Here is a 25,086-nt window from a genome sequence, read left to right on the forward strand (position 1 = left end):
TTTTTTATGTGGAGCATCCATCATCCCAAAACAAAGTCACCTTGAAGATGGCCGGGCAGTCACACACACACACACACACACACACACACACACACACACACACACACACACACACACACACACACACACACACACACACACACACACACACAACCATATTAATCCTCCACACTAATGAGTAACCGAGCGTCCTTGTCCTCCTGTTTCAGATGCCTGTTAACCTGTAACCTTCTCCTGCGGGAGGAACGTGTCCAAACAAGACAGTTTACGGGCTGAAACCGATCAGCCAGGTAGAGTTTACTCAGCCACGTAGCCAACAGGAGCAACTACTTATTGAGTAAATTAAACTGCAGAAATATTTGACTTGCTAAGAATGCACGCACTGTGGAACTGACAGGAGGAAATTCACAAAATGTCACGCTCTGGAACAGAAACAATCACCTCTGGAGTTTGTTTTTCTTTTCATTGACATTGAGTCTAAACACTGGGACGTACCTTTCTGCCTCAAACATGGTAAAACAGTTAGTCCAAAGCAAAATAAACAAGTCCAGGTGAGTGTTGATCCCACGTTGATAAAAATCTCCAAAACAAAGATGTCCCTTTTTCAAACCCGGCTGGCTACTGTCTGACTGTCAGGTCTGAACCTGTGAGCGAGATCTGCTGTTATGAGAATAATATCAGCAGGTGAGAGCGTGTTTGATCATGGTGATATCAGAGGTGAGTGCGCTGTATCAGTGAACTCTCCATTATGTGTCGGTGTGTAGCCTGAGCGTGTGTGTGTGTGTGTGTGTGTGTGTGTGTGTGTGTGTGTGTGTGTGTGTGTGTGAGTGTGTGTTGCTCTGTGGGAGCTCTGTGTTGGTATGCAGCCTCTCTCCTCCAGCTCCACATGCTTTTTCCCCTCCTGGCTGGAGGTTGGGTCTGGCTGCGAAGAGCGGAGGAGGGAAGGAGGGGGGAGGGCAGAGGGATAGATTGAGAAACATACCCCCAAGCTGAGGAGGGAAGGGAGGGAGAGAGGGGGGGGGTTCCTGGTCTCCAAGGGGGCCAGAGAAGCCGAGAGGAAATATAGAGTTGGGGGTTGGAAACCGATGCGGATACTAAATATGTCATCAGTCATGCTGTCTCTGCTGTAGGACTCAAGAGATTACTAAATAAATTAGCTATTGCGACAGATAGCTGCTTAACTGATCTAAGACCTTTTTTTTTCAGACTGCTTATAGATGATTGTTTTCATCAAATATTCAGCCCCTCAGTTGTTTTGTTTGTTGAATCGATTAATCATTTTGTCCATAAATGCCAGAAATAGTGAGAAATTGGCACTATTTCCCAGAGCTGAAGGTCTTGAAATGTCTTTCTTTTGTCTGACCAACAGTCCAAAACCCAAAGAAAGTACATACATAACACTGAATATAGTATAGATATAGGATCAGAATACAGTGGTGAAAAGAAGTACATGTTTACTGAATAAAAGCCAAATAATTTATATACAAAATTCAGTTTTCTGTGGAGCTACTTGATGAATTGACCTTGTGCTTACAGCATTACTAGATTACTTTATCAGGGTGTCTAGAAGATTAATAGGGACTATTTCTTTAAGAGAAACTGTTCAAAGGAGGGACCCAGACATTGCATCAATGTAATTGCATTAAAGCTGTAAGTACCACAAATTAAATTCCATTCACCTCCATTGTTTTGAGGCAAAAACATGCACTAGAGAGTCCGATGTCTCAAAACCAGAAGTATCCACGCGGTTACTGATACAACTAGAGGTGAGAACATTTTTCTTTTGAGACCATTTAATTGACATTTAAGTGGAGGAGAGGAGTTGAACTGTGAGAGTCTACTGTTGCAATCTAAATGTCTGCTCCTCCTCTCTTGGTTAACATCTCAGCCTTGTTTGGAAGAATCAGTTAGTGGATGCTAACAGGACTGTGATGGAGCTAACGGCTAAATGGGGGCCCGAGGATGTGGAGGGGAAGTCATCAGTCTGTTTAAAAGGGTTAAACCCATTGTGTCGTGTTTTTTTCCACAATCTCTTACATTTTATAGACTAAACTATGAATGAATAAATTGAAAATCAGGAAAGTAATCTAATATTGCAGTCCGAACAATAGCAGACTATCAGAAAATCATCAGAAGGAAATCATGTTTAATTTGCCTTCCTCGCAGGTCCAACTCAGTCAAGATATCAAGTTTCAGAGCTGGCAAATGGCTCTGGTACCGAGCTCACATCACTCACCTGTCCAGGTGTGGCTGCGGTTTGGCCTTTGTCTGCTCAGCCACGGATTCAGACATATCAAGTACTTCAAGAGCACTTAGCTCCCTCGACTTCTACAGTTGCCTCAGGGCTGAGCAATCAGCGCACAAACCCATGGAGGACAGAGGAGGTAATTCCATCTCAGGTTGTTTTTTTTTAATCAATGTACTTCCCTGAGCTTTTTAGACTCTTATCCATATTTGCATTAATTTAAACTCAAACAAATCCCTGCAGCAGCTCTATCAGCTAGAACTCAGACTTTTCGATGCCATGCGAAGGCGGATTGGCACCTTTCACAACTTCATCAGATAAAAATGATGACAGCCAAGGTTGAAATTGCACAATGGGGGGGGGGGGTGCTGTTACAACACGGACAGTGGCTCTGAGAAAGAGCAAATAAACAGGTTATCAGGGTGTTAGCATTACTGCGTCTGCACACAGAGAGATGGGATACTTGTGGGATCTGAGATCTGTACAGAACCGTCGGATATCCTCTGGCACGAAGATCACAGGCCGGAAATGTGAGTAAGGAACACTACCGCCCTCTTCTGGCAAGATTGTGCTCCATAACCATAACACAATATTTCAACCAGCCAGAAAATTTTTACTATAAACACATGATGCTCTTATAAAAGTAGCACAATTGGCATTACCCTATTGCCAAATAAGTAGTCAACTGTTATGCTAATAGAGGTGTAGAGGAGATATATACAGGGAGTGTGAAATACAGTTTTCGGCTCACCTACCAAGGGATGTCAAAATAAATCGGTTATCTACCAATAAACCTTTTTTAGTGGACATAATTACGAATATATGTGTGTGTATGTATGCAGATTTTGATGAATTTCATTACAGAATCAAGTACTGTGCTAACAGGCTAACTCAATTTACAGAAGAACGATTTGAAGTTATTATTATAAAACATAATAGGCCAGCGTCCTGAGTGTCTCTCTCACTCTACCTCTAAGAGATTGCATTGGCAGGTAGCAATTTCTGGGGATGCAACTTATGATCATTTTTTCATAAGTCAAGAAATCTGTTTGTGCTGATCAATTTATCTGATTAATCCATTACATAATCAGAAAACAGTAAAAAAAAAAAAAATGCCTGTGCTCAAGAGCCCAAGGTGACATCTTCATATTTCTTGTTTTTTCCAACCAAAATGTTTTGGAATCAAATCCTTACGTTGGAGACGCTGGAACCCGTAAATGTTTGACATTTTTCTTGATAAATGAAAATAACTTTTATTAAAGTTCTATCAATCAACTTTCAGCGACCAATTGTTTCCGCATCAGCAATTTCCAAACCTGTTTGTGGGATTAAAAAGTCTCCATCAGTGTCAATCACTTACCCGCTGGCGACATCATCAGTGCGTGCAGCGTTCTTGCTCAGCACGTCTCCATCACTCATGTATCCAGTGACGTCCACGGCGATGTTGTCCAGGTCGATGTCCTCCCCTGCTCTGTCTGCGAGGTCCAAGCTGCAGATGGCTCCTCCCCTTCCGGCCAGCTGCCGCCGTAGATGGCCAGGGTACTGGTAGCGCCCCGCCTGTCCCCCGACCGCCCGGCCTCCATAGCTGTTCCCCATAGAGGGGGCGTCGCCGGCCTGCAGTCGAGGGCTGGACTGTCCCAGTCGCCATGACGACAGGGAGGGGCGGCTAGAAGTGAGGCTGAGGATGCTCCGACTCGCTCCGCTGCTGTTGTTGCTGCCAGCAGCGCTTCCTCCACCGCCGCCGCTGACATCTGTGGTGACGCTGCCATCGAAGGTGGTTTCCAAGGTGCTGAGCAGAAGGAGACGGAGAGAGATGGAGAGAGAATGAAATCTATGATCCACAAAAGGGAAGCCCCATTAAATCTGTTCTAATCAATTTATCTGCAATTGTAGAAAAAGCCATGACCCTACTAAAAGAATAAACCGAGCACAGAAGGTCACCTGAAGAAAAGAGACCTCTTAATGCAGTTCTGAACTACTTTAATGACGGCAATGGACGACTCAATGAGCGATTAAATCTCCACTTAAATAAAAAAGTTATCTCAAATGAGGAATCACATTTGGATCACCACCACAACCGGATCAATTGTTTCTTGGCTCAAGGCCGATCTGTCTACCAGAATTCACAGAAATCGGTTCAAAGATTTTTGAGATATCGTGCAGGTTAACAAACTACCAAACTTGTAGTACCAGACTTCATAATCTCCTCGTTGGACGGACTGATAGAAAGCAGAGATAGAAGGTTCTTTGTTACAGTCTTAAACAGGACAACAGGACATATGAGCCTTACTACAAAGCCTTCACTAAATGGAGACAGCTGGGTCAGCGCCGAGACACGAGGCCAGAGCAAAGGTCAAACTTCTGCGGGAGGGAACGTGATTAGAGCTAAACCTGAATCAAAGGCGACATGAAAGACATGCCCTGCGATCAAAGCAGGAGAGCCCTCAAAAGAAGGATGAGACGGCAACAAGAAGAAAAAAGAGGTAATACCTGTAAACCTAGACAGACACAGTCTGCTGACCATGAGGCAGTTCAAATCCCCAACAGTTCTCCTGATCTGGCCTGTTTACCACTCAGCCGTAGCGGCCATTGTAAGGAGCTACACTTTGATGATCCCTAAACAGTGGAGGTTTTGTTTTCCACTGCAACACGTTTTATAAACTCCTCTATGTGCAGTGCTGCATTGACAAAGTGAAGAGAAAATAACTTTAAAACATATTTTATTACTATAATTTCTGAAAGTGACCAGTACTTTTAATTTTAATCTTTCTCAGATGGCCTTTTTATAGTAGATTTGCTTTGCCAACTTGACAAGCGTGCAATACGCAGTGAACAATATGGCTTGTGCTGATAATTATTCTTAGCAAAATACCCAGCATAATTATACTGCATTTCTTCTGTTACCCACGGTTCATGTACGGAAGAGCATAAGGGCCAGGAATGAGGTGGGGGAAAAATGAGAGGAGGAAGATTTTTTATTGTATTTTGCATTTCAAGAATAAAGTAAAAATGTCAAATGAAAGTAAAAGTGTCAAAAATAAAGTGAAAATGTCGAGAATGTTGGAAATAGTGTTCAAATGTTTAAAATAAAGCTGAAATATCATTTCAAGAAAAGAGTCGAAATGTAGAAAATCTAACTATTAGTATAAGCATCTATATTTAATTTTTTCCTATCTTTTTTTTTTCAACATTTCAACTTATTTCTAAAATACAAATCTTCCTCCTCTTATGTTTTCCCCTTATGCCAGGCATTTGTACGATTCTGAAGCACCTGTTACTCTTTGAAAAGTTTTCAACTAGTTTGCAGTGAAAAAATTGGGATAGAAATTGTAACTATATATCCTAAAATCTCCTCAAAAGCAGAGTAGGTTGGCTCAGCAGCGCTGCAGGACTTAATCCCCAGTGACTACCAGTTAAAATCAGCTGGCATAATGAATGTATTAGTTTTTTTACCTGTGTGTGACCTGAGTTCCCCGCAAGCTGGACATGGTCTCCTCCAGGTTTTGCCGCAGGTCTGCTATATTTTTAACGGTACGCAACCGCCTGGTCTCTGGGTCTTCACCTGAGTGAGACAAAAAAGAAAAACAGGCTCAGGAATATTTAGCGTCCAGATAAGCCAAACAGAGACGGATCCGGTTCTGTAAGTGATCACCCACCTGAAAGGTCCTCGATGGAGAGCTGGCTGGTCTTGGTGAAGGAAACGTCTCCACCTCTTCCTGCTGAGCCGGTCTCAGAGTTCCCTATTTCCTCCCCGTCTGTTTGGGATCTGGGGCAAAACAAATAGTTCGAGGGATCAAAGGGGAGGAAATATCATCGATTCTGAATTATTGTGCATTTAGTGGGAACCTAATATTCAGCAAATTGTCACGAAAGAGGGATAAACCTGATTAGGAATTAAACCTGCTGTGTTTCAAGTCTTGTGACCGGAGTCCAAAACGAACGCCTGCTAAGCCCCAAATGCCAGTAAAAGGTATTCTTTGAAGGATAAATCAATACAGTTCACCCGCTGCACTGGCTGGTGCTTTTTGAGACGATGACGTTTGGAATGCCTCGGTTCTCTCCAGCCTTTGGTCTCTGCCTGATCCCAGACTTTGTCCCTGTTGACTGCTGTACACTCTCTCTAAGCGGGAGCCAGTCAAAGCCACTGACCGCCTCTCACACAGCACGTAGACATTACTTTAACGTCTGCTTAACTGACCTATTATTGGTTGAAACTTCAGGTTATTTTCACGCACTAACATTTTCTTGCTTGTATACATTATCTCTGCCAGGGTGTTTTTTTTCTCACTTTTCCAGTCCTCAACAGGTGAACATGAACATACTTTTTTTCTTATTTCTTTAACTTTCAGTCAAACATACTCTTTCTGACAGGTGGAGGTGTTATAATCCTGCAGGTAATGGTACCTGACAGGTATACAGCAATAAAAACAAAAGTTCTGAGCACTGATGATGGGTGGGGGGGGAGTTCTGGAGCGGCGGGCTGCTTAGCTCCGGGTCAGGATGTACAGAGGGAGAAAGGGCAGCAGAGCAGGAAGTGTCAGGAGGCTAATGAGACGGCTGTTAGAAAGGGACTCATGGAGGACGAGGGGGACCCCCTTCCTTATCACACACTGGGACCGGGGCAGAGGTCAGAGGCACACAGCGTCCACACATATTTGCACACACATGCAGACAATACACTCTGCATACACACACATGAACAAACACAGATGTGACATTCCTGGGTAACAGTTCACAGATGGCTACATTCAGATTTTGTACTTTTTAAATGCTGTCAGAGACTCAAATGTCAGATATGATGATTTTAAAAAGATCTAAAAGCTTAGATAGTCATGAACAGCTAACCCAGAACTGTTATCAGGTATACGACTGAACAAATACACTCCAGTAAACATTTGCCAACTTCAAATATGGTAGTAGTCACTGAAGAATTCAACCTGACCACTTCTGGAAAATGTGCTGTGTGTACGACTTTAAGCTGGAGAAGGATGTGCAATGGTTTATTGACTTTGTTTTATAAGTGCTTTATGAAGCCTTCGTTGTAGCCTTCAAGTTATTTATAGTATAAACATTATCAATAAAGATCCATTGATTTTTAAAAGAGTACTAGCAGCTTTAGCATTGCACTATAAACACTGTCAGACACACAGTTCTTAAAAAAGGTATTTAAATTGATGCAGAAGAACCAGAGTTTTTGTTATTTCTATTCAACTACGATACCCATAATGCATCATACACTTTGGTCAAAGGACTAACGTGTGTCATGCTAGTAGCAGTTACGGTTGGGTGAGTGGTAATTCTTATTCCAAAAATAAATGATGTTATTTTTTTCCCTAAATTTGAATGGTTTTAAATATTTCACGTAGTGGAGAAATAAAAACATAAAAATGATATGAATGCTTCACCTGTACATGAAAGGTGCGACGGTGGCCGTGTTGGGATGGCTGTGGTGCTGTTGAGTCTGAGGTAGCTGCACGCTGATGGTGTTGCTGGCGGTGCTCTGTGTAGTGCCTCCTCCTGCCACGGGGGAGGCGCTGGTCTTCCCCTCTGTGGAGGCCAGGCTGGAGGTAGAGCTGGAGTGTCTGCTGTCCCTGTCTCTGTCCAGGGGACCCCGGTGCATGGCGAGACCCCCACCCAGCCGCATGCTCCGAGGCCTCTCCCCCGCCTCCTTCACTGAGGAAGCTTTCCCCCCGACTCCCGGGGCTTTGCCTCCTGGCTTTGGTATTCCGCTGTGTGCCGGGGTGGAGCTCTCCTTTTTGGCCACTTTACCCCCCTTGGGAATGAAGCTGGTGATTTTAGAGGTCCTTTTGTTTGAGCTGTCCGTGTCTACAGCAACAGGTGCTACTTCCTCCTTAAGCTCCTCCCCCCTGAGCTCTGTCCTGTCGGGCACCGAGATGCGTTTCCCCACCTCCTTCCCTTTATCCTTCCCTTTGTCCTTGTCCTTCTCTGTGCTTTTGATAGAGCCCTTCTTGGCAGTCAAAGCTCTGCTGAAAGTGCGCTGGGCGATGCCCCTCAGGGCGATTTTGGGGCTGCTGGCGGTTGTAGAGACGGTGGTGCCTGCTGATGGAGCCGCCCCGTAGGCCGTCCCGTTGCTGGTCCCGTTCATCCCCGGCCGGGCGTTGCCATCGTCTTCCTCCAGGGGCTCGGTGTTGGAGCCGATCTCGGCCCTCTCCACCTGCACCGCTCCGAGCTGCTTGGCTGTGGCGCCGTTGTCAGTCTGGGGAGCTGCTCCATTGGAGGACGAGGAAGACTTGGAGCTTCCTTTACTGTTGAAGAGCTTAAGCTTCTCCAGCATCGACCTCTGAGGGACGGCCTTGGGAGGAGCTTCGGCCTTACTGGAGGCGTCCTTCTCCTGCTTGACGGGCTGCATGGCAGACGCGGGGCTGCTGGTGGAGGAGGGAGAAGGGGAGATGTTCTTGGAGCTCATGGACTTGCTCCTCCAGGACTTGCTGCTGCTGCCGCTGCTGCTGCTGCTGCTGCTGTTGGGCTGGGGTATGGCCGTGGAAGAGGAGGAGGATGAGGACGACGATGATGGCGGAGGGATCTGGGCGGAGGTAGCGGCGGAGATGCTGGTGGAGGAGCTGACGGTCACTGCAGATGACGGAGCATGCTCAGTCATCACCGAAGGCTGTGAGGTCATGCCCTCTGAGGAATCTGCACCAGAAAGGAGACATAGGATTAAAAGATGAGATAGGGAGGTACAGTTGAGGAGGAAGGATCTGGGGGAGAGAGGAGAAACGAGATGCTGAGTCTCGATTGACCCCACACAAAGTGGCCTTATAAGGGCCTGGAGGTGGCCTGCGTTGATGCAGCCAAACGTGCCATTACTTTCCTTCGGGCTGGCCACCAAAACTGTTAAAAACCCTTTAGCACTAACAATGAGAGGAGCCCATCACAAACTGTTTATAAAAACAATGAGCAGCAGGCACAAGTGCTTTAAAGTCCTGCCAAGCAGGCCGAGTCAAGAAGCAGTGCTGCTGCACTTATACGGCTTGGACTTATATGGACTGCTTTTGGTCAGCGTCCCTTCTGCTTTACAAAGAAACATTGTCTTGCTACATCTGGTTACATGTACTCTGTGCCTTGTAAATTAGATTCATAAACGGAATACAAATAAAATACAGTTTAACTTGGACCTGAACAGAATAGAAATCTTTTATTTGCAGCAAACCATGCACCCATAAACCACTGTTACAAGAAATCACCCCCAAAAACAAATTGTCTAGGTAAATCAGCAACAAGTGACTCAGCAGCATCTCAACAGGCACACTTACCAAGAGCTGACGGAGCGAGAGAAGAGCTGAGATTCTTTGAGTAAAGTCACTGCTCGTACTAAGAGAACTACAGTATCCTGAGAGCTGCTCAGGTTGTCAGTGTGAATGCAGAGGGGGGCTCCTAGCAGCACAGAGTTCAGACCGGTAACATTTGAATATTCAAACACCAACGGCCACTGAGAGAGAGGGCCTGTGCAGGGAGCACTGGGAGGAATTAATCATAACAGTTCCATTACAACTCCCCCCCACACACCCACCCACCTACACACACACACACACACACACACACACACACACACACACACACACACACACACACACACACACACACACACACACACACACACACACACACACACACACACACACACACACAGACTTATATTTATTCCAAGTCACTGCTGCTGCTGTGTTGTGCCTTCTCGTACAACCGTAGTCACCATAGACCAATGAGAATGTAGGTTCTTAATACACACTGCAAAAAAAAAAAAAACCTCATCTGTTTCACAGGATGAAAAGATGTCTAGATTTTGATAGAAAATCATAAAGAGACAGAATTTCTCTATAGGTGCAAAATATGACAGGGGATGGGATCAGAAGAGGTTAAAAGGCATCTTTTGAATTTCATCTCTACTTTAAACAAAACAACTATTTTGCTATGTTAGGATAGAGTGGAGTATGGTCTACATGAGCAGAGAATGAAGTCGATGTCCTAAGTCATATGTGTGTGTTGTAAAATGCATGAAAAAGGCAAGTGGTGAATGTTCCTGCATGTGAGAGTGCCCAACTGGTTAACTCACAGCTGCTGGCTGCACTGCGATCATAGAAGTAGGCAGTTAAGGCTTTAGCATAAAGACATATTATACTCAATTTAGACGCTAGAATTCTTGAATCAGGATGAATAAGTTAAGATAAGACATCAATTTACGCCGGAAATGACTATGCTAGATATTGCTTAAAACTAGACAGAGTATATTAGTAACATTGCACGTGATATTGAAAGGTAATATTGACAAAGTAATAAAGTAATAATGCACATGATATTGAAAGGTAATATTTTAAATGAGATTGACATTATTGTTTCAGTGTCCAGTATTTCAGACGTTATTTCACTGATTGTAAATCACTTCAGATTAAATGTAATTTAATGTGAAAGTTGATTTGGATTGGAAAAAGGAAATTTCTCTCACTCCATTGGATAGTATTTCTTTTTTTTAAAAGAGAAAACAAGACATTTGGTGCTCAACCATACATGAAAATGACTTAAGATGGTTCATTTAGAATCACAATGATATTTCCAATGGTGCACACAGGTAACATAATGATTACATAACTCTCAGGGTGCTCATTTGGTTGTGAGCAAAGTTCCCTTTAATTCACACCAGCTACATTTACTCCATATTCATATGTTATTCATGTGGTCCCATTAGGTCCCCATTTATGCAGAATATTAAACACTTAACCGGCTTGTTTACCCCTTTCTCATCTGGCTCTCCTCTTTATTTAATTGTTACAGCACCTTTCATGTCCTAATTGGAAATAGGCTCTCCCTTCTCCCTCTCTCTTTAGCATTTAAGGACTGCAACCTGAAACAATGCAGCCATTAGGAAGTGATTAGAGCCCAATTAGCCGTGCTAGCAGTTAGCAATCGGAAAAGTGGGTCAGGTTGGTAATAGCTGGCGTCCTATTGGAGGCGGCTGAATGAGAGGGGGACCTGCTGTGATTATGGAAACAGGCAGCAGAGAGGAAAAGGGGACGGCTGGTTTGGGATGAGGGAAGCTTTGATGTGGGCCAGCAGGACGGTCTGTGCTGTCCGTGAATGAGGTCAGCTTTTTGTGGTTCAAAAAGGAACAGGAACAAGTAGAAAGGCAGGACATGGAGAGGCCTCTGGAAACTATAGGGTCAGCTGGTCGTTGTCATGACTGCACCCGCTGACCGGGGCTGACACGCTCCAGTTGGGTTGCTAAGGGTGAGAGCAAGTGGTCAATCTGCAACGTGTTGGGTCAGAAGTGACACTAGACCGATGGACTTGGACTATGTTGCGTAATGAACCCGACCAAGGTATGCGGACAAGGTTCAACACTTCTGGCCCGGCACAAATAAACAGAAATGCCAAAGATTAAAATGTAAAACATTTCTGCTGTTTTCAAATTAAACCTGCTATTTTTACATTTAATAAAGTGGCCACAAGGTGGGGTAGATTTCATTTTGGGGGAAAAACGAGTGCTGCATGTGTCTTTTTTTTAAGGCATCGGCTCAAGCTGAGAAAAGTTCACATTTTTAGATAATAATAAAACCAACAGCCTCACAATTTATGACAACAACCACCATGAAAAGGATAAAAATCTTTACTCAATATTCTGATCCCAAATGGTCACTATGGGTTTCTTTTCCAGCTGCATTTTGAGAAACAGGCTTTTTATAATCAGCACAAAATGCACTTGAGGAAGCACTTTTCCTTCAGAAATGAACACAGAGGAGTCTTAAAGTGCACAGGGAATGGGTCACTGACCTAATGACCCACCCTGAGCACCCTTGGGCCACAATCCTGGGATTAATCTGCAAATTGCCCCTGGTTCACAGTGCTGGTCGAGCTGTCTGCTTGAGGAAACATGTTGAAAGAATTTCAGTGTTTACGACTCAACTACTTAATTATAGCAGCCATTACAAAATAAAATCGAGAGCAGAAAATGACAGTGCCCGAAGGGGAAAGGAACACAGACCACCACTCCACTTCCTGTACGCCATAAAAACCTGTCTCACCCTCTCCGAATCTGTCTCGGGCTCTGCCTTCTCATTTACAGAGCCTCCTGATAGCATCAAGGCATTTTGGGAAATGAGCCGAAGTGGACCCGAAACTCGTTTCATGGATCGTCACACTCGTGTGTCTTTGCAAGCGTCCCTTTGAGATAATGCCCGTCTACAGCCGAGGAAAAGCGTGTGATTCCACACAAGTGTCAACACTCTTCTCTGTGTGTATGTGTGTATCTGTGTATGTGTGTGTGTGTGTGTGTGTGTGTGTGTGTGTGTGTGTGTGTGTGTGTGTGTGTGTGTGTGTGTACACATGTCTGTGCATGCATGTCAAGTTTAGGAGAGAGGGGGATGTTGGTTCTGCTCATCGACATCAAACGCTTTAACCGCCAGGACTGGTGACCAGAGCAGATAAAATGCAGTGTGACCACTTGCACATAAAAAGAGGAGCAGTAAACGCTTTAGATGTAGCGTCGGCTGACACCGTTTAGACACCACAGGGCCCTCCAAACCCTCTCATGGTCACAAGAGATTAAGCTTAACCTTGTCAGTCGGTCAGGGACCAAAATTGCCGACCTGAAGATGCCCTTGTTACGTACAAGTCACTCTCATATGACAAGACTGGAAGCGTGTTTTTTTCGATTTCAATCCAAGTTGCACGGAGGATTTCTCCCTCATTGGTCGACATTTCATTTGTTCAATCTCCACAAACTACATCAGACTGGCACGAACTTGGAGGCTGCAGGTGTTTGCTTACTCATCACGTTCTGATTTCAGCAGCCTTCACTCTCTCGCTCTCTCTCCCCTCCTCAGTCATTGTGCTCCAGAGAGTGAGAGGGACAGCCGGCTTTTGTGCCTGTGACTGAAACTTTTTAAAGTTCCTCCACATGAATACACTCAAACAGTGACGCTACAGCTCATCAGAAGGCCATTCATTCAGCAGGGGCACCGGCCATACGGACACACAAACATACACACACACACACACACACACACACACACACACACACACACACACACACACACACACACACACACACACACACACACACACACACACACACACACACACACACACAGGTGCTGCCCCCTGCTCTCTCTGCTCTGCGTCACTCGGTGGACACCCAGACGCTGTCACCTTGTGTTAACGCAGAGCAGAAGAGAAGATTCAGGTCCGATTCAGGTCCTTTACTGTACAGCAGAGCAGGAACACGACTCCATTCTGGTGTCAGAGCCATTGACACAGAGCAGATCTGGCCTCACAATAGAAGCTGCAGGTGCCTCTCTGACCGTCTGAAGCTGCAGCAACACCGTCTCACAACATGCATGTGTGATATGATGTGTAGCACATGAGTGCACAACATGCATTTTGGAGGCACAAATTAAACTGGATTATCAGACATACATTGTCAGACTTTTAATGACACCTTGGGGACATAAGTTCATTATAAATCAGGGTCAGTTTCACACCAATGTAGCAAGAAGCTGACTACAAGTTGACCAATATACTTTCAACCTCATAACTAATCAAATTATTTTCACAAAAAGTTCAGGTCAACTGACAAAAACAACATTCTTTGACAGAAAAAAAAAACGTTCTTCAGCATCATATTTCTAGGATCTATAACACCAAAACTGTCTCAATCTGATTCCATACTTCCAAAGATTCAATGCAAAGCTCGAAGTCAACATCTGAAACTATGAGCTGCAGTATGTGTGAGCTGACAAACCTCATAGGTGCTGCAGACGTCCAGGAGGAACATAGAGAGAGAAGGAAAGGATAGGAGGAGATGGACAGGAGAGTAAAGTCCCAAACCATGGCCAGACATCCAGAGAGTGCAGGAGGAGGAGGAGGAGGAGAAGGAGGGTGGTATGGCAGGGGGGAGGGACTTGGCAGCATGTCAACAACAAGGCAAAGGAGGAGATGTCGACGAGGGATTGTCATACTTCCTGCTGCCAATCACATGGTCTGCTTCTCCCAAACACATAAACATACACTTTCTCAATGTGAACTGTTTCCCAGATGAGCTTTGGTCCTTTCTGGAGAAACCTTGCTGACTCACTCATTTAGTGATAAGCTCAAGTGACACCTCTAACATTAATGTCACTATTAATACTGCGACCACATACTACAACTGCAACAAGTACCACTACGACTTTAATGTTTAAAGTTCTCTTGCAATATTAAAAAGCATTAATATTGCAGCAATAACTATTTGCACTGAATAAACTGCACCACACACTGTCTCTCATCGATTGCAGCTGGTAGCGCTGTCGCCAACCGTCTGGTTTCTCTTCAGGTAAACACTGTTAGCTCTGTTAGCTCTGTTGTTTGCATCGTTAGTGCTGTTAGCATCACGTTTTAGAGCCATGTAGAGGCAATAGATATGCTCTGAGTTTTGTTTTGAGCACCCTTAAAGGAGCCTTGAACTTTCTGGAAAATGTGCTTATTTGATTTCAAACCAGGGTTATATGATAGTCATCACACTCTCATTTCTGTACCATCAATCTGAATCTAGGGCCAGCAGTGTGTAAGATTAATTTATCACAAAGCAGCCTGGCAACCACACGGTGACAGGAGGTCACTCGCCGGCCAAAAAAATAGTCCGGTACTTTACCCCTTATAAAATCACAACCAGTTTATTTTTGTACGGATTAAACAAACAAAACACAACGTGTTGTTTTCAGGTTTTATGCCAAGCTTAGCAAACTGGTGGCTAGCACACTGACATGAGAGTAGTTTTCCACGTTCCCATCTCGCACTCAAGACAGAAAGTTGTACTATTCCTTTAACTTGACCACAGTTCATAAACCCACACATATTATGCACAAACTCCCAGAAACACAACACTGTCCCCTTGAAAGTGCCCAATGTCCAATGGAGCCACACATCAGAATAATTGTCCCACAGTGCCGTTCACAGTGTTCTGAGATATCTTGTCAATTTGGCTTTAAACACGGACAACTGATTCTCTCTCTTTAACACACACACACACACACGCACACACACACACACACACACACACACACACGCACACACTTTCTCTCAGTGTGTGTGTCTCTCTCTCTTTCTCTGTCTAATGCAGGGTAATGAGTTTAGACTCTGAACACTAACACAGTCTATATAAAGCCTTGGCCCTCTGAGTTGTGACAACACCACTCTAACTGATTATACTGCCAAACACGCTCACAAGTTTGTATGCTGCAGAACTCAAACACTGGGCAGGGCGAGGTAAACTGGGTCAGAGGGGTTTGAAATAAATGTGCTAGAGTACATTTACATCTCCGACTGAAAATTAAACTCTCCTGGTTGAATCAGCAGGACAAAAGACGAACAGCAGCGCTAGACAATATCTGGTTCAGTTTTTACAAGCCAAAGGTACAAACCTCAAACTGACAGAAAAAACACAATTTCTCAGAAACAAAGTAAAAACTTTTGAAAACTTGGGATCCCTTCAGCCGAGACAAAAAATTGGACCACAGGCGCAAAGGGTAGGAAACAGGGAACCCAATGGCCCCTTCCCCGTCTCCTACTTCATTGACTTCACCAAACAGCAAGAGGGCGCTGTTCTTCAACACTAAATGCGGCTAAAGTTTTCAGAATTTCTAGTGGCAGCAGAGTGAAACATTCCCCTATCCTTCTTGGTAAACTCAAAGAAAATAAAGAAATAGTAAAGAAATGAAGAAACTTAAGGTGACATGATTTATGAGAAATATGTTCTTTATCTTCAGAAACACAAGCAGTAAAAAAGAAACGTTTGCATTAGACCAATCGTGAGGACAATAAACCTCAAAGTATCATAAGTAACTGAAGGGAAAAAACAACGATTAATTAATGTTCATCATGTTTGGATGCCATCTTTAAGAAAAATCTGAAAACTCAAATCCTGTAAACGGTTCAGATGGGATCCACACCGACAGTTACCCACTCAACCCGTGAGGATGAATACAGTCTGAGCACAGCAGCCCAATGGAGGTCAAAATAACATCCAAACACAAACTCCAATAAATCACAGCTCGTGGCCTCCTCACCTTCTAAACTGTGACAATGTCCTTAAAACAGTAACCAAACACAGGTCCAAAGGCAGACATTTCTCCTTACTTACATTGTACAGAACAGTCACTAAGCTGCAACATCTGAGTGTTTGTTATATGAACTGAGAAAGAACACGCTCTCTCTCTGTCTCTCCTTGTGACGTGAAATATAAATGTTCCGACTTAACTGAATTGAGCTGAATCATTCAAAGGAGGAGTTTGCTCTTGAAAGGACGCTGTTGTTTCGATTGCAGCATCGCATGCTGAGAGTTATGCATTATTTTTCTGGCACAGTGTTTAATACTTTCTCTTGGTCTCAAAGCAACTCAGAGCAAACTTTGCACTTTTCACCAAGCACCCAGAAGAATAGATTCACAATTCTCTTTGAAATTGTTGAAAACATTTCGAAGAGAGCTGTGCGGTTACTGTCTCTCTTTCTCAAGTCCTTACCTTTGTTCAGGTGTGAGTTGGCTTTGGTCTTGTCACTGAAGCCCTGGCTGCGTCTGTTCCCAGCAGCACCGACCGAGCCTCTTGGAGGGATGTCACTGCCGGCAGTGGACACCCTCGCTGAGGGGCCAGGAAGTCTGATGGAGGGAGAGAGAGAGAGAGAGAAGCAATGTAGAGAGAATATAGTCCGTATAAAGCCTTCAACTCTAGCAGTGAACGAACAAATTTGGTTAAAGCAGGTTATATCCACATAACACATTCTCCGGCCTACAGCCTCTGAAATCAAGCAGGAGGGCATCACTAGATTAGGACCGATAACACAGGGAGTAAGTGAGCAGGGTGGAGCAGCACAAGGGTGTTCTTAATGTTACTGTATATCACAATGTGTCATCTACAACATACAACAGGATGCTAACATCTTCTATAACATCACATGTTTCAGGCAGAGGCAAATGCTAATGAAGAATTCAATGGCTGTTCTTTTGCACTGTGTCAATATTGTTTATTTTCATTAATTTATTAATATTTATGATCCGTTAAAAGTCTGCCAGAAATGATGGGCATGTTTTTTTTTTTACCTACTTATTGATTTCCGAGGGAAAGAGTTCGCCTCTTGCCCCTTGGTTGGGCTGCAAGGTCGAGTCTACCTCAAATCAATGACTAAACTTTACAATCAGTCACCCTGCTGCAAAGATCTTTGCCGATTCTCTTTGAACTTTGTTCTATTTCAGACTCTTTAGATACATGTGTATGTCTGGCTCATATTTAGTCTGAGAGTCTGTGGCTTGGATATGAAGATACACACACAGTTCAATAAATCCCTATATGCACCTATAGTAATCTAAGGGAGACAGATGAGCTCACAGCAGCGTGGATGTTTTTCCGGGTTCAACGCTCTGACAGGGGAGTTGTGAACTCAACGGCCTCAGATTACACGTCCTGCTCCTTTATTTCCCCGCATGGATTAGACAGGAAATACTGGCCATGGATAAGGCTTGGTGAGATTTATGACACTTTGACTCCATATTGTGCTTTGATCTGTTTCCTTTGGTGAGCCGAGCTGTAATCTGACCAGGCCGTGGCACACAGGCGGCTAATGAAATGCTAATTCACTGGCCAGCGACATCATCATCATCATCATCATCATCATCATCATCCTGGGACTGTGAGGCAGATAAGAAGATTACAGCTCTCTCTCTCTCTCTCTCACCCCTTGTATACATTAAAGACTCTCTCATTTCCGGCATGCCATTCACTTTGACTGGCCGTTGTTTATCTGGCCATTGCAAGGTAATTTGGTTTTTACCACATTATTTAGTCAAGAGTAGTCTAAGATCATTTGGCTTTCAATTATGGCAGGGCCAATCAATCTACTGCCATTTGGATATGGCTGTGTATAGAAGAAATGATCTATGTAATGGATATATGTTTTAAAAAATATATTCATTTCAAAATGTTAATATGGGCTACACGAATAAAAACGAATATAGACACCTCTCTACACAAATTGCCTGTCAATTTATATTCTGAAAAGTAAAATACAGGCAAAAGGTGAAAAGAAAAAAGTTTGCTGTCGAATAAAAGAAATAAAACGCTGGTGCTTACTAACTTAAAACTTATAGGAATTTCTTAAAAAAACGATTGCAAATGGAAGAGTGATGAACTATTTTACTTATGCTTTATAAAGCAAACGTGGAATGCATTGTTCGCTCTTCCACTTGCAGAAAATGATTGAATAAATACCAATGGGTTTGAATTTGGTCTGAGTTGGGGTTTTATGTGTTTTGCAACCTCCATTTGATTCTTTCAGCATCTGACTGAATTATTCTGACGTGCAAGGGATCTCCGATGATCATCTTTGCTCAGTTCTAGTTCACATAATATTAGAAATTGAGGTAGATTCATACATTTTAAGTAGATTGTTGATAAATTGCAGTCCGTCCATGTGAAACATGACGAATAAAACCGGCCTTGCAAACAATAAAAATGTATATAAACCTTTCAGCTCTTTAAAATGCATTAAAAGTTACATTTAATGAAAGTGACAGTACATTTATTTTTAAAATCCAGAAAACACCAGATGTTCTTGTAGGTGGAGAGCACCAGGAGTATCTCGGCTCTTCATCTTGTAGTTACACAAGCTGACCAGAAGGTGGGGACATTGCATTGCTTTGGAGAGGAGCTGGTGCGGGGCAGGTGCAATGCAAAAAGAATCTGGGATGGGCAGCATGCAAAACCACATCCTGAATCCAATTTCAAGGTGCATTATCACATAAAACCACACTGCATGCTGAAGAAGAGGCAAATGTTAACGCTGACGGATGTTAAGATTTGAACGACACATGTTATAGCATACCAGCCAAAGATTCTTCCTGCGTTAATTATTAATGTCACATTACATGGGGGATGTGCTTGTCAAGCAAACACACACACACACACACACACACACACACACACACACACACACACACACACACACACTTACTCAAGGGTTATCTAAAGGTCTTTCACAGCCCATTTAGCAGGCTTGCCAAATGAGGCACGCTGCCAGACAGACAGGGCCGCCCGAAATGCGCTGCCTGGAGCTCTAGTTCCTATTTGCTCTACACTGCCACTCATGCATATTAGATAGTGCTTGTGGTAGAGATTGCCCTTAATCACAGAAAAAGAAATGACGTGAAACTCATTGCAGTACAAAAGAGACATTATCCTTGATTAGGGGCAATTTCTACCTTCCTATTTCCAGGAAAGGGGACGGGATAGGAGGTGTGGAGGAGGAGGATGAGGAGGAGGAGGAGGAGGAAAGAGAGGGAGGATCAAGAAAAACTGAAAGGCAGAAGAAGCTGACCTAGAGGTCTTTTTCTGACCAAGGGAAAACTTGAGCAGTTTACTCTGAGAGCCATCCCTAGAGGAGAAGAAAAAGAGAGAGATGTGGAAGAGGACAGAGACAGAGCGGTCAGGTTTACAGTTATAAATGACAAGAGGTGTGAACATGAGGATAGAGATGACAACATGATGGATTAGAACAGCAGAAACAGCAAGAAAGTGAAGAATACAGTGACAAAAAAACAAAAACCCTTTCACCCAGTTTCAAGGTGAAAGGGTCATAATTTGCTTTATTGCTCCAGCTGGACTCACCTGGACTGCATCTCGGCCTGTGCTGCTTTCTGGGCTGTGAGGGCGGGAGTCCCATGCGTAGAGAGGCCGAGCTGGGCCGGGGCGCTGCTCTGCTGGCTCAGGGGAGGGTGTGTGCCCTGAGGCTGGGCGCCGGGGGGGAAGGAGGGCTGGGAGTTCTGCCGCTGGGCGTGCTGCTGCTGCTGTTTGTAGCGGGACAAGCTGAAGAAGAGGCCGAGGATGGCTTTCAGATTACCATTACGAATCTCTGTGGGTCAGGGAGGAGGCACAGAAAAAGTCAGATAAACAGAAAGTCAAAAGTAGAGGATGAAAGCTGTAGGTGAATATGTTTACTTCAACCGTGCAAAATGAAAGCTGAGGAACTGTTCTGTGCTCGGAAACTAAAGCTAATATCATGCTACAGAATAGGCTTATACTGGCTGTTATGGCCTTTCAAAATTGTTGTTTTATTATGATAATTACAAATTGATTTATCGCCCTCTAACTCCTATTTAGTGTCACAATCAATAAGTCCCATTAATACCTATGAACACTAAGTAGGCAATGAACTCCCATACTGTCAAGTTTGTGTCCATTAAACAAATTGTACTTTTGAGTTAAATGGTCACAAAAGACAAAAGACTAAATCACCTTCACCTTCAGCCCAATGCAGCTGTAGAACAATGTCATGTCTTTCATTGCTGTTGCATATTTTCAGTTTAATTCCACAGGCTTCTACTAGATTAAGGGTAATTGTTGTGCCATTGTTTGCAAGAAAAAACCTGACTCGCTGGTGCTCTTCGAGCTGAAGCGAGTACACTTGTGTTTACCTGCAAAGCTGTAATCAAAAGCAACCAAAAACCAAACAAATGCATTGTGATATGCAGTCTACTGCTGGCTTCGGGTCTCTAAAGTATCTAACTTACATGTTCTTGGACTGCAAGTCACGAGAAAATACCTGAGAACATGTACTCTGAACCGAGAGCTGACCCAACGTCTTTGCAGTCCACTGATTCGTCGTTCTTCTCAATGATAACACCACTAGTGTTAATACCATTACTACTATTGTTCCTGGTGTGAATAATATGGTGTAAACATTTCAGCCAACATCCATCGTCTTGTAAAGCAGGCATTCAAAAACTGCATTATTGTGTTTTTTTCTGGTACATTAGCCCCTGCTGAGCCTACATGTTTTATTGTGTACAGTCTGGCATTCATGTAGTGTGTCCTAGTAAAAGAGCTTGCCAATAAAAATGCTTCGTTCTTTATCTTTTTTTGTTCTCCATAGCACAGGCATTAATTGGGTCTACCTCCTCCTGTTCCAGTGAAAGCAGAAGTGCAAAGGTCCAGCTTACCCTCTGAAGACAGGCCCTGGATGTTGACTCCTTTGGCTGCCAGGAAACTGAGGCAGGCGTCGATGTTCTCAATCTGGATGGAGAGACACAGATACGGCTGTAAGACACTGCGCCCTGTGCATTTCCATTTCATGTATTTGCATATTTGTATAATGTGTGGAAGCATGCTGGTCTGTCTTTTGCACGCTTCTCCTAATAGATAGATATCACCATTAAACCATATTAGAAAAAAATCTTAACCATACACAACAATAGTGTCTCCGCTTCCCTTAATATCTTATTTTCAGACTTATACAAAGAGATTTTTAGAGGTTAAATGAGTGGTTGCACCAAATTTAATCAAAATCTGGTGACTAGTTTTTGAGCTGTGAAGTTTGAAATTAATAGTATTGCTTTATATATAGTGACTGACTCTTTCATTTCCTGCTGTGCAAGGCATACACTGCAATATCGGCCACATGTTGAAATAGTAAAAAAACACGATTCAAACCAAGCAGACTTTTGTCAGCAGATCACCAAGTAGAGGCTAAACCATCTATACAGACGACCGTTGCTATGACAGCAGCCATGGCAACCTGAGCAGACTGCTGCGCTGTCACTGAACTGCGAGAGGATTTGATAGGCAGACGGGCTTTGTTCAGAGCTCATGTGACCCATTATGCAGCAAATCTGCTGGGCTGGCCCACGTAATCACAAAGTAAACCAAATAAATAAAAAAAACAAGTCATCGAGCAGAGTCGATGTGGATTAATGACGGGCGATCGAAGTTTACCAACTGTTGTTTTCGTTGAGCAAACACACCACGTTCAGCACAAAAGATATCAATATGGCACGGCCGCTGTGGTCCTCTAGGGAAGGCAGTTAACTGAAGAATTGAGTGGGAAATAGACATTTAAAAGCTTTTTACAGTATGCACAAAGGTTAAAGAGGCTCTAAATCTTTTTTAACATGACATTTATTACCACTGGGAGTCGGTTTATAACACACTGAGGCAAATTTGCCACAATGTACTTACAACAAACCCGTTTTTTGAAGGTACAACATCTTAAATATAATCTCAGAGCCGAGGAAGTACAGATATAGAGCAGAGATACTGCAGGTGGTTTCTAAACTAAAATACACATGAGCTGTGTCGTCTGTAAACGAGGCCCGGTGTGGGCTGCTACCGGGAGGGTCCCGCTCGCTAAAGATTAATGACATGATTACACTTAATATGCACCGACTAAATATAGCTTGACCTACAGCTCTCTCTGTGACTCTCCTGTTAGGAAGTATCCGACTGTGAGGTGAGAAGCTGAAGTAAAAACTAATTTACATCCGCGTCTTAATAATAAGTGAACATCTAATAAATACAGACATTCAAGACACATATGGATGTTTCTAAATCCATCGTTACGACTTCTGTAGTGCTACACACATCTAGAAACACACTTCTACTAGTTAAAACTAGTGGTGTAATAGACCCATGGCCGCTTATAATACATCATTAAAACACCTAATGCCGAAAAGCGCAACCCTAGTTACAACCACTACTACGTTTAAATCACTTCCACCCACTCACATTTCCTGACATCCACTATTAGATAAACCTTCCACACACCTACCAGTAACATCCTCTGCTGATTTACTTTTAGTTATATCGTCATATTCAGGTAAGTTCTAACGAACATATAGCTATAAGTAGCACTCACAACCAAATAAATTCCATTACACGGACCACTTTATTACTATAAGTCATATTTAATAACATATTTCCTCTACTTCACTACATCACATAGGAAAATATAGTACCTTTTACTCCACATTTATTCAACTCTCATAATTATTTGTACAAATAAAAACACATGATATGCTTATATGATTTGGTGCAATACTGCAATACTAATCTAGAAGGATCTCCAATTGGCTCCACATTGACAAACCACAACATTAAAGCACTCTCACATGTATTCATTAGTGATAAAAAACAGAATAACATAATTTTCTACAATAATATAAGAAACATTCTGCATTATTGGTACTTTCCATACGTTTAGTACATGATGATAATACATCTGTAGTTCCACTTATGTAACATTTTTAAATCGGGACTTTCACTTGTAATGGAGTATTTCAACACCATAGAATTTCTACTTTTACTTAAGTAAAGGATCTGATGACTTCTTCCATTACTGCGAGGACCACATGACTGCGATGATATCCACTACTGCATTACTATTAGTTATATATTAGCATAATATTAAATGTCCACAACCATATTTTATATCATTTAAACCCACTACCAAAGAATCATAATATAACATACCATATTACAATTAATTCAAGCCCCTACCACATTACTATAAGCTATATATCTAATTCTCAAATGCTATAACCCCGATCCACTACGACAAAATGTATATTAACAACTTTACCATATCAATATTAGTTGTTTATATGCTAGAAACCATGCCTTCGTCGAACACCTGATCACTAATAACTGTGTTTCTATCAGAGTCAACACACAAAACCAGGTTATTACCAAGTCATCTTATGGACAACCGGCATTTTTGTACAACATTATTGTTAATCAATGCACTACTTGATTACTAAACCTTTATCCACTCCCGGTTCGTACTCCACGCCTATCTGAGCCATGTCAGCGTGTGAAGACGCTGGCGAATTGAGTTGAAAGAGCCGTGCTTCCCCCTGCTGTCATGTCCGTGACCTCTGACCCCAGAAACAGCTGTTAGAGGGGCTGACATATGTTGCCCCTTGGAGGTGATACAGCAGAAAAACGTAGCAACAGTAGGAATGCAGAGTGTGGCCCTCTCTCTGAATACCACAGACTCTTTAAAAATAAACCTTTCTGAAATACCCCTCTATCCACGTCGACATACCCGGAGGCCTAAACTTCATTTGAGTGACTGAACCACTCCTCTGCTGGGGTTTAAATAGCAGCAGCCTGCAGAAAAATATGCTTCATTAGTAAGATACCCCCATCACAAATGCCAGGCCCGTCCCTGCAGAGATGCTCCCAAGCCCCGCCTCTCAGGGGGGTATACATACTCTCACTATTTAAAACATGCAGGGACCAGAATCTCAGAGGAGCCTAAGGAACATTATTTAACTATTCAGCTACTGTACAGAACCTGTGTTTTAAATAGGAAGACTAATAAATGTAACTTTATTCTCTCCCTTAAGAAATGTTTTATTGTTGTATATCAATATACAACTATATAAGTAGCCTAACTGCAACATCTCCAGTTCAAATACAGCTTTGTTGTACGTCATCCCTCCTCTCTCTACACCATTTTCTATTTTTAATCCATACCTGACTAAAGGAAAATGAATGAATTACTTGTTTGAAAATTGGCTTAATGTTCTACAAAGTCATTATTGAGGGAAGATGAGAATAATTTGCCATTGACAACTTTCCTCAGATACAAAGATGTTCTTTCTCTTCTTTAATATCAATTTAAATAGAATACATTTGGTTTTTTGAACTGTTGCTCAAACAAAAAAAAAAAGCCAGTTTTGGGTTCACAAAATATCTGATGGGCTTTTGTCATTATTCATGACATTTTTAAAATGTATGTATTATCAATCATTGCTTCTAAATAAATCATTAAGTCTTAACCAATTAATTAAAGAACAGAATACATACAAAACTGGTACTACCGGTAGTTTCAGGCTTACAGAAGGTGTATTTATTTGACATCACATTTAAACAGTTCTCAACCAGAAGAAGAAAGTTGTACTACACAACAACAAAGTTAAGCCAGAAATACAACTTGCAAGTGTTTTCTGCATGGGCTGTTTCCTTTTACGTCCAATGTTAAGGTTCATTTATTGTGTCTGCTCTCCACAAACTTGGTGTTAAGTC

At 42.8% G+C, this 25,086-nt stretch overlaps 1 protein-coding gene across 1 annotated transcript in view; it reads right to left on the minus strand.

The window, feature by feature from the left end:
• Nucleotides 1–25,086, minus strand: part of nav2a (neuron navigator 2a) — a 115,600-nt gene that overhangs the window by 49,692 nt on the left and 40,822 nt on the right. Inside the window, exons 4-11 of the mRNA XM_054608542.1 lie at nucleotides 21,222–21,294; nucleotides 19,891–20,134; nucleotides 19,601–19,657; nucleotides 16,756–16,889; nucleotides 7,651–8,899; nucleotides 5,902–6,011; nucleotides 5,699–5,807; nucleotides 3,606–4,034 (exon numbers count right to left, since the gene is read on the minus strand). Coding sequence (XP_054464517.1) covers nucleotides 3,606–4,034; nucleotides 5,699–5,807; nucleotides 5,902–6,011; nucleotides 7,651–8,899; nucleotides 16,756–16,889; nucleotides 19,601–19,657; nucleotides 19,891–20,134; nucleotides 21,222–21,294 — 2,405 coding nt within the window. The remainder of the gene's footprint in view (nucleotides 1–3,605; nucleotides 4,035–5,698; nucleotides 5,808–5,901; nucleotides 6,012–7,650; nucleotides 8,900–16,755; nucleotides 16,890–19,600; nucleotides 19,658–19,890; nucleotides 20,135–21,221; nucleotides 21,295–25,086) is intronic.

Source organism: Anoplopoma fimbria, chromosome 2 (genome assembly GCF_027596085.1).
Source record: "Anoplopoma fimbria isolate UVic2021 breed Golden Eagle Sablefish chromosome 2, Afim_UVic_2022, whole genome shotgun sequence".
NCBI lineage: Eukaryota > Metazoa > Chordata > Actinopteri > Perciformes > Anoplopomatidae > Anoplopoma > Anoplopoma fimbria.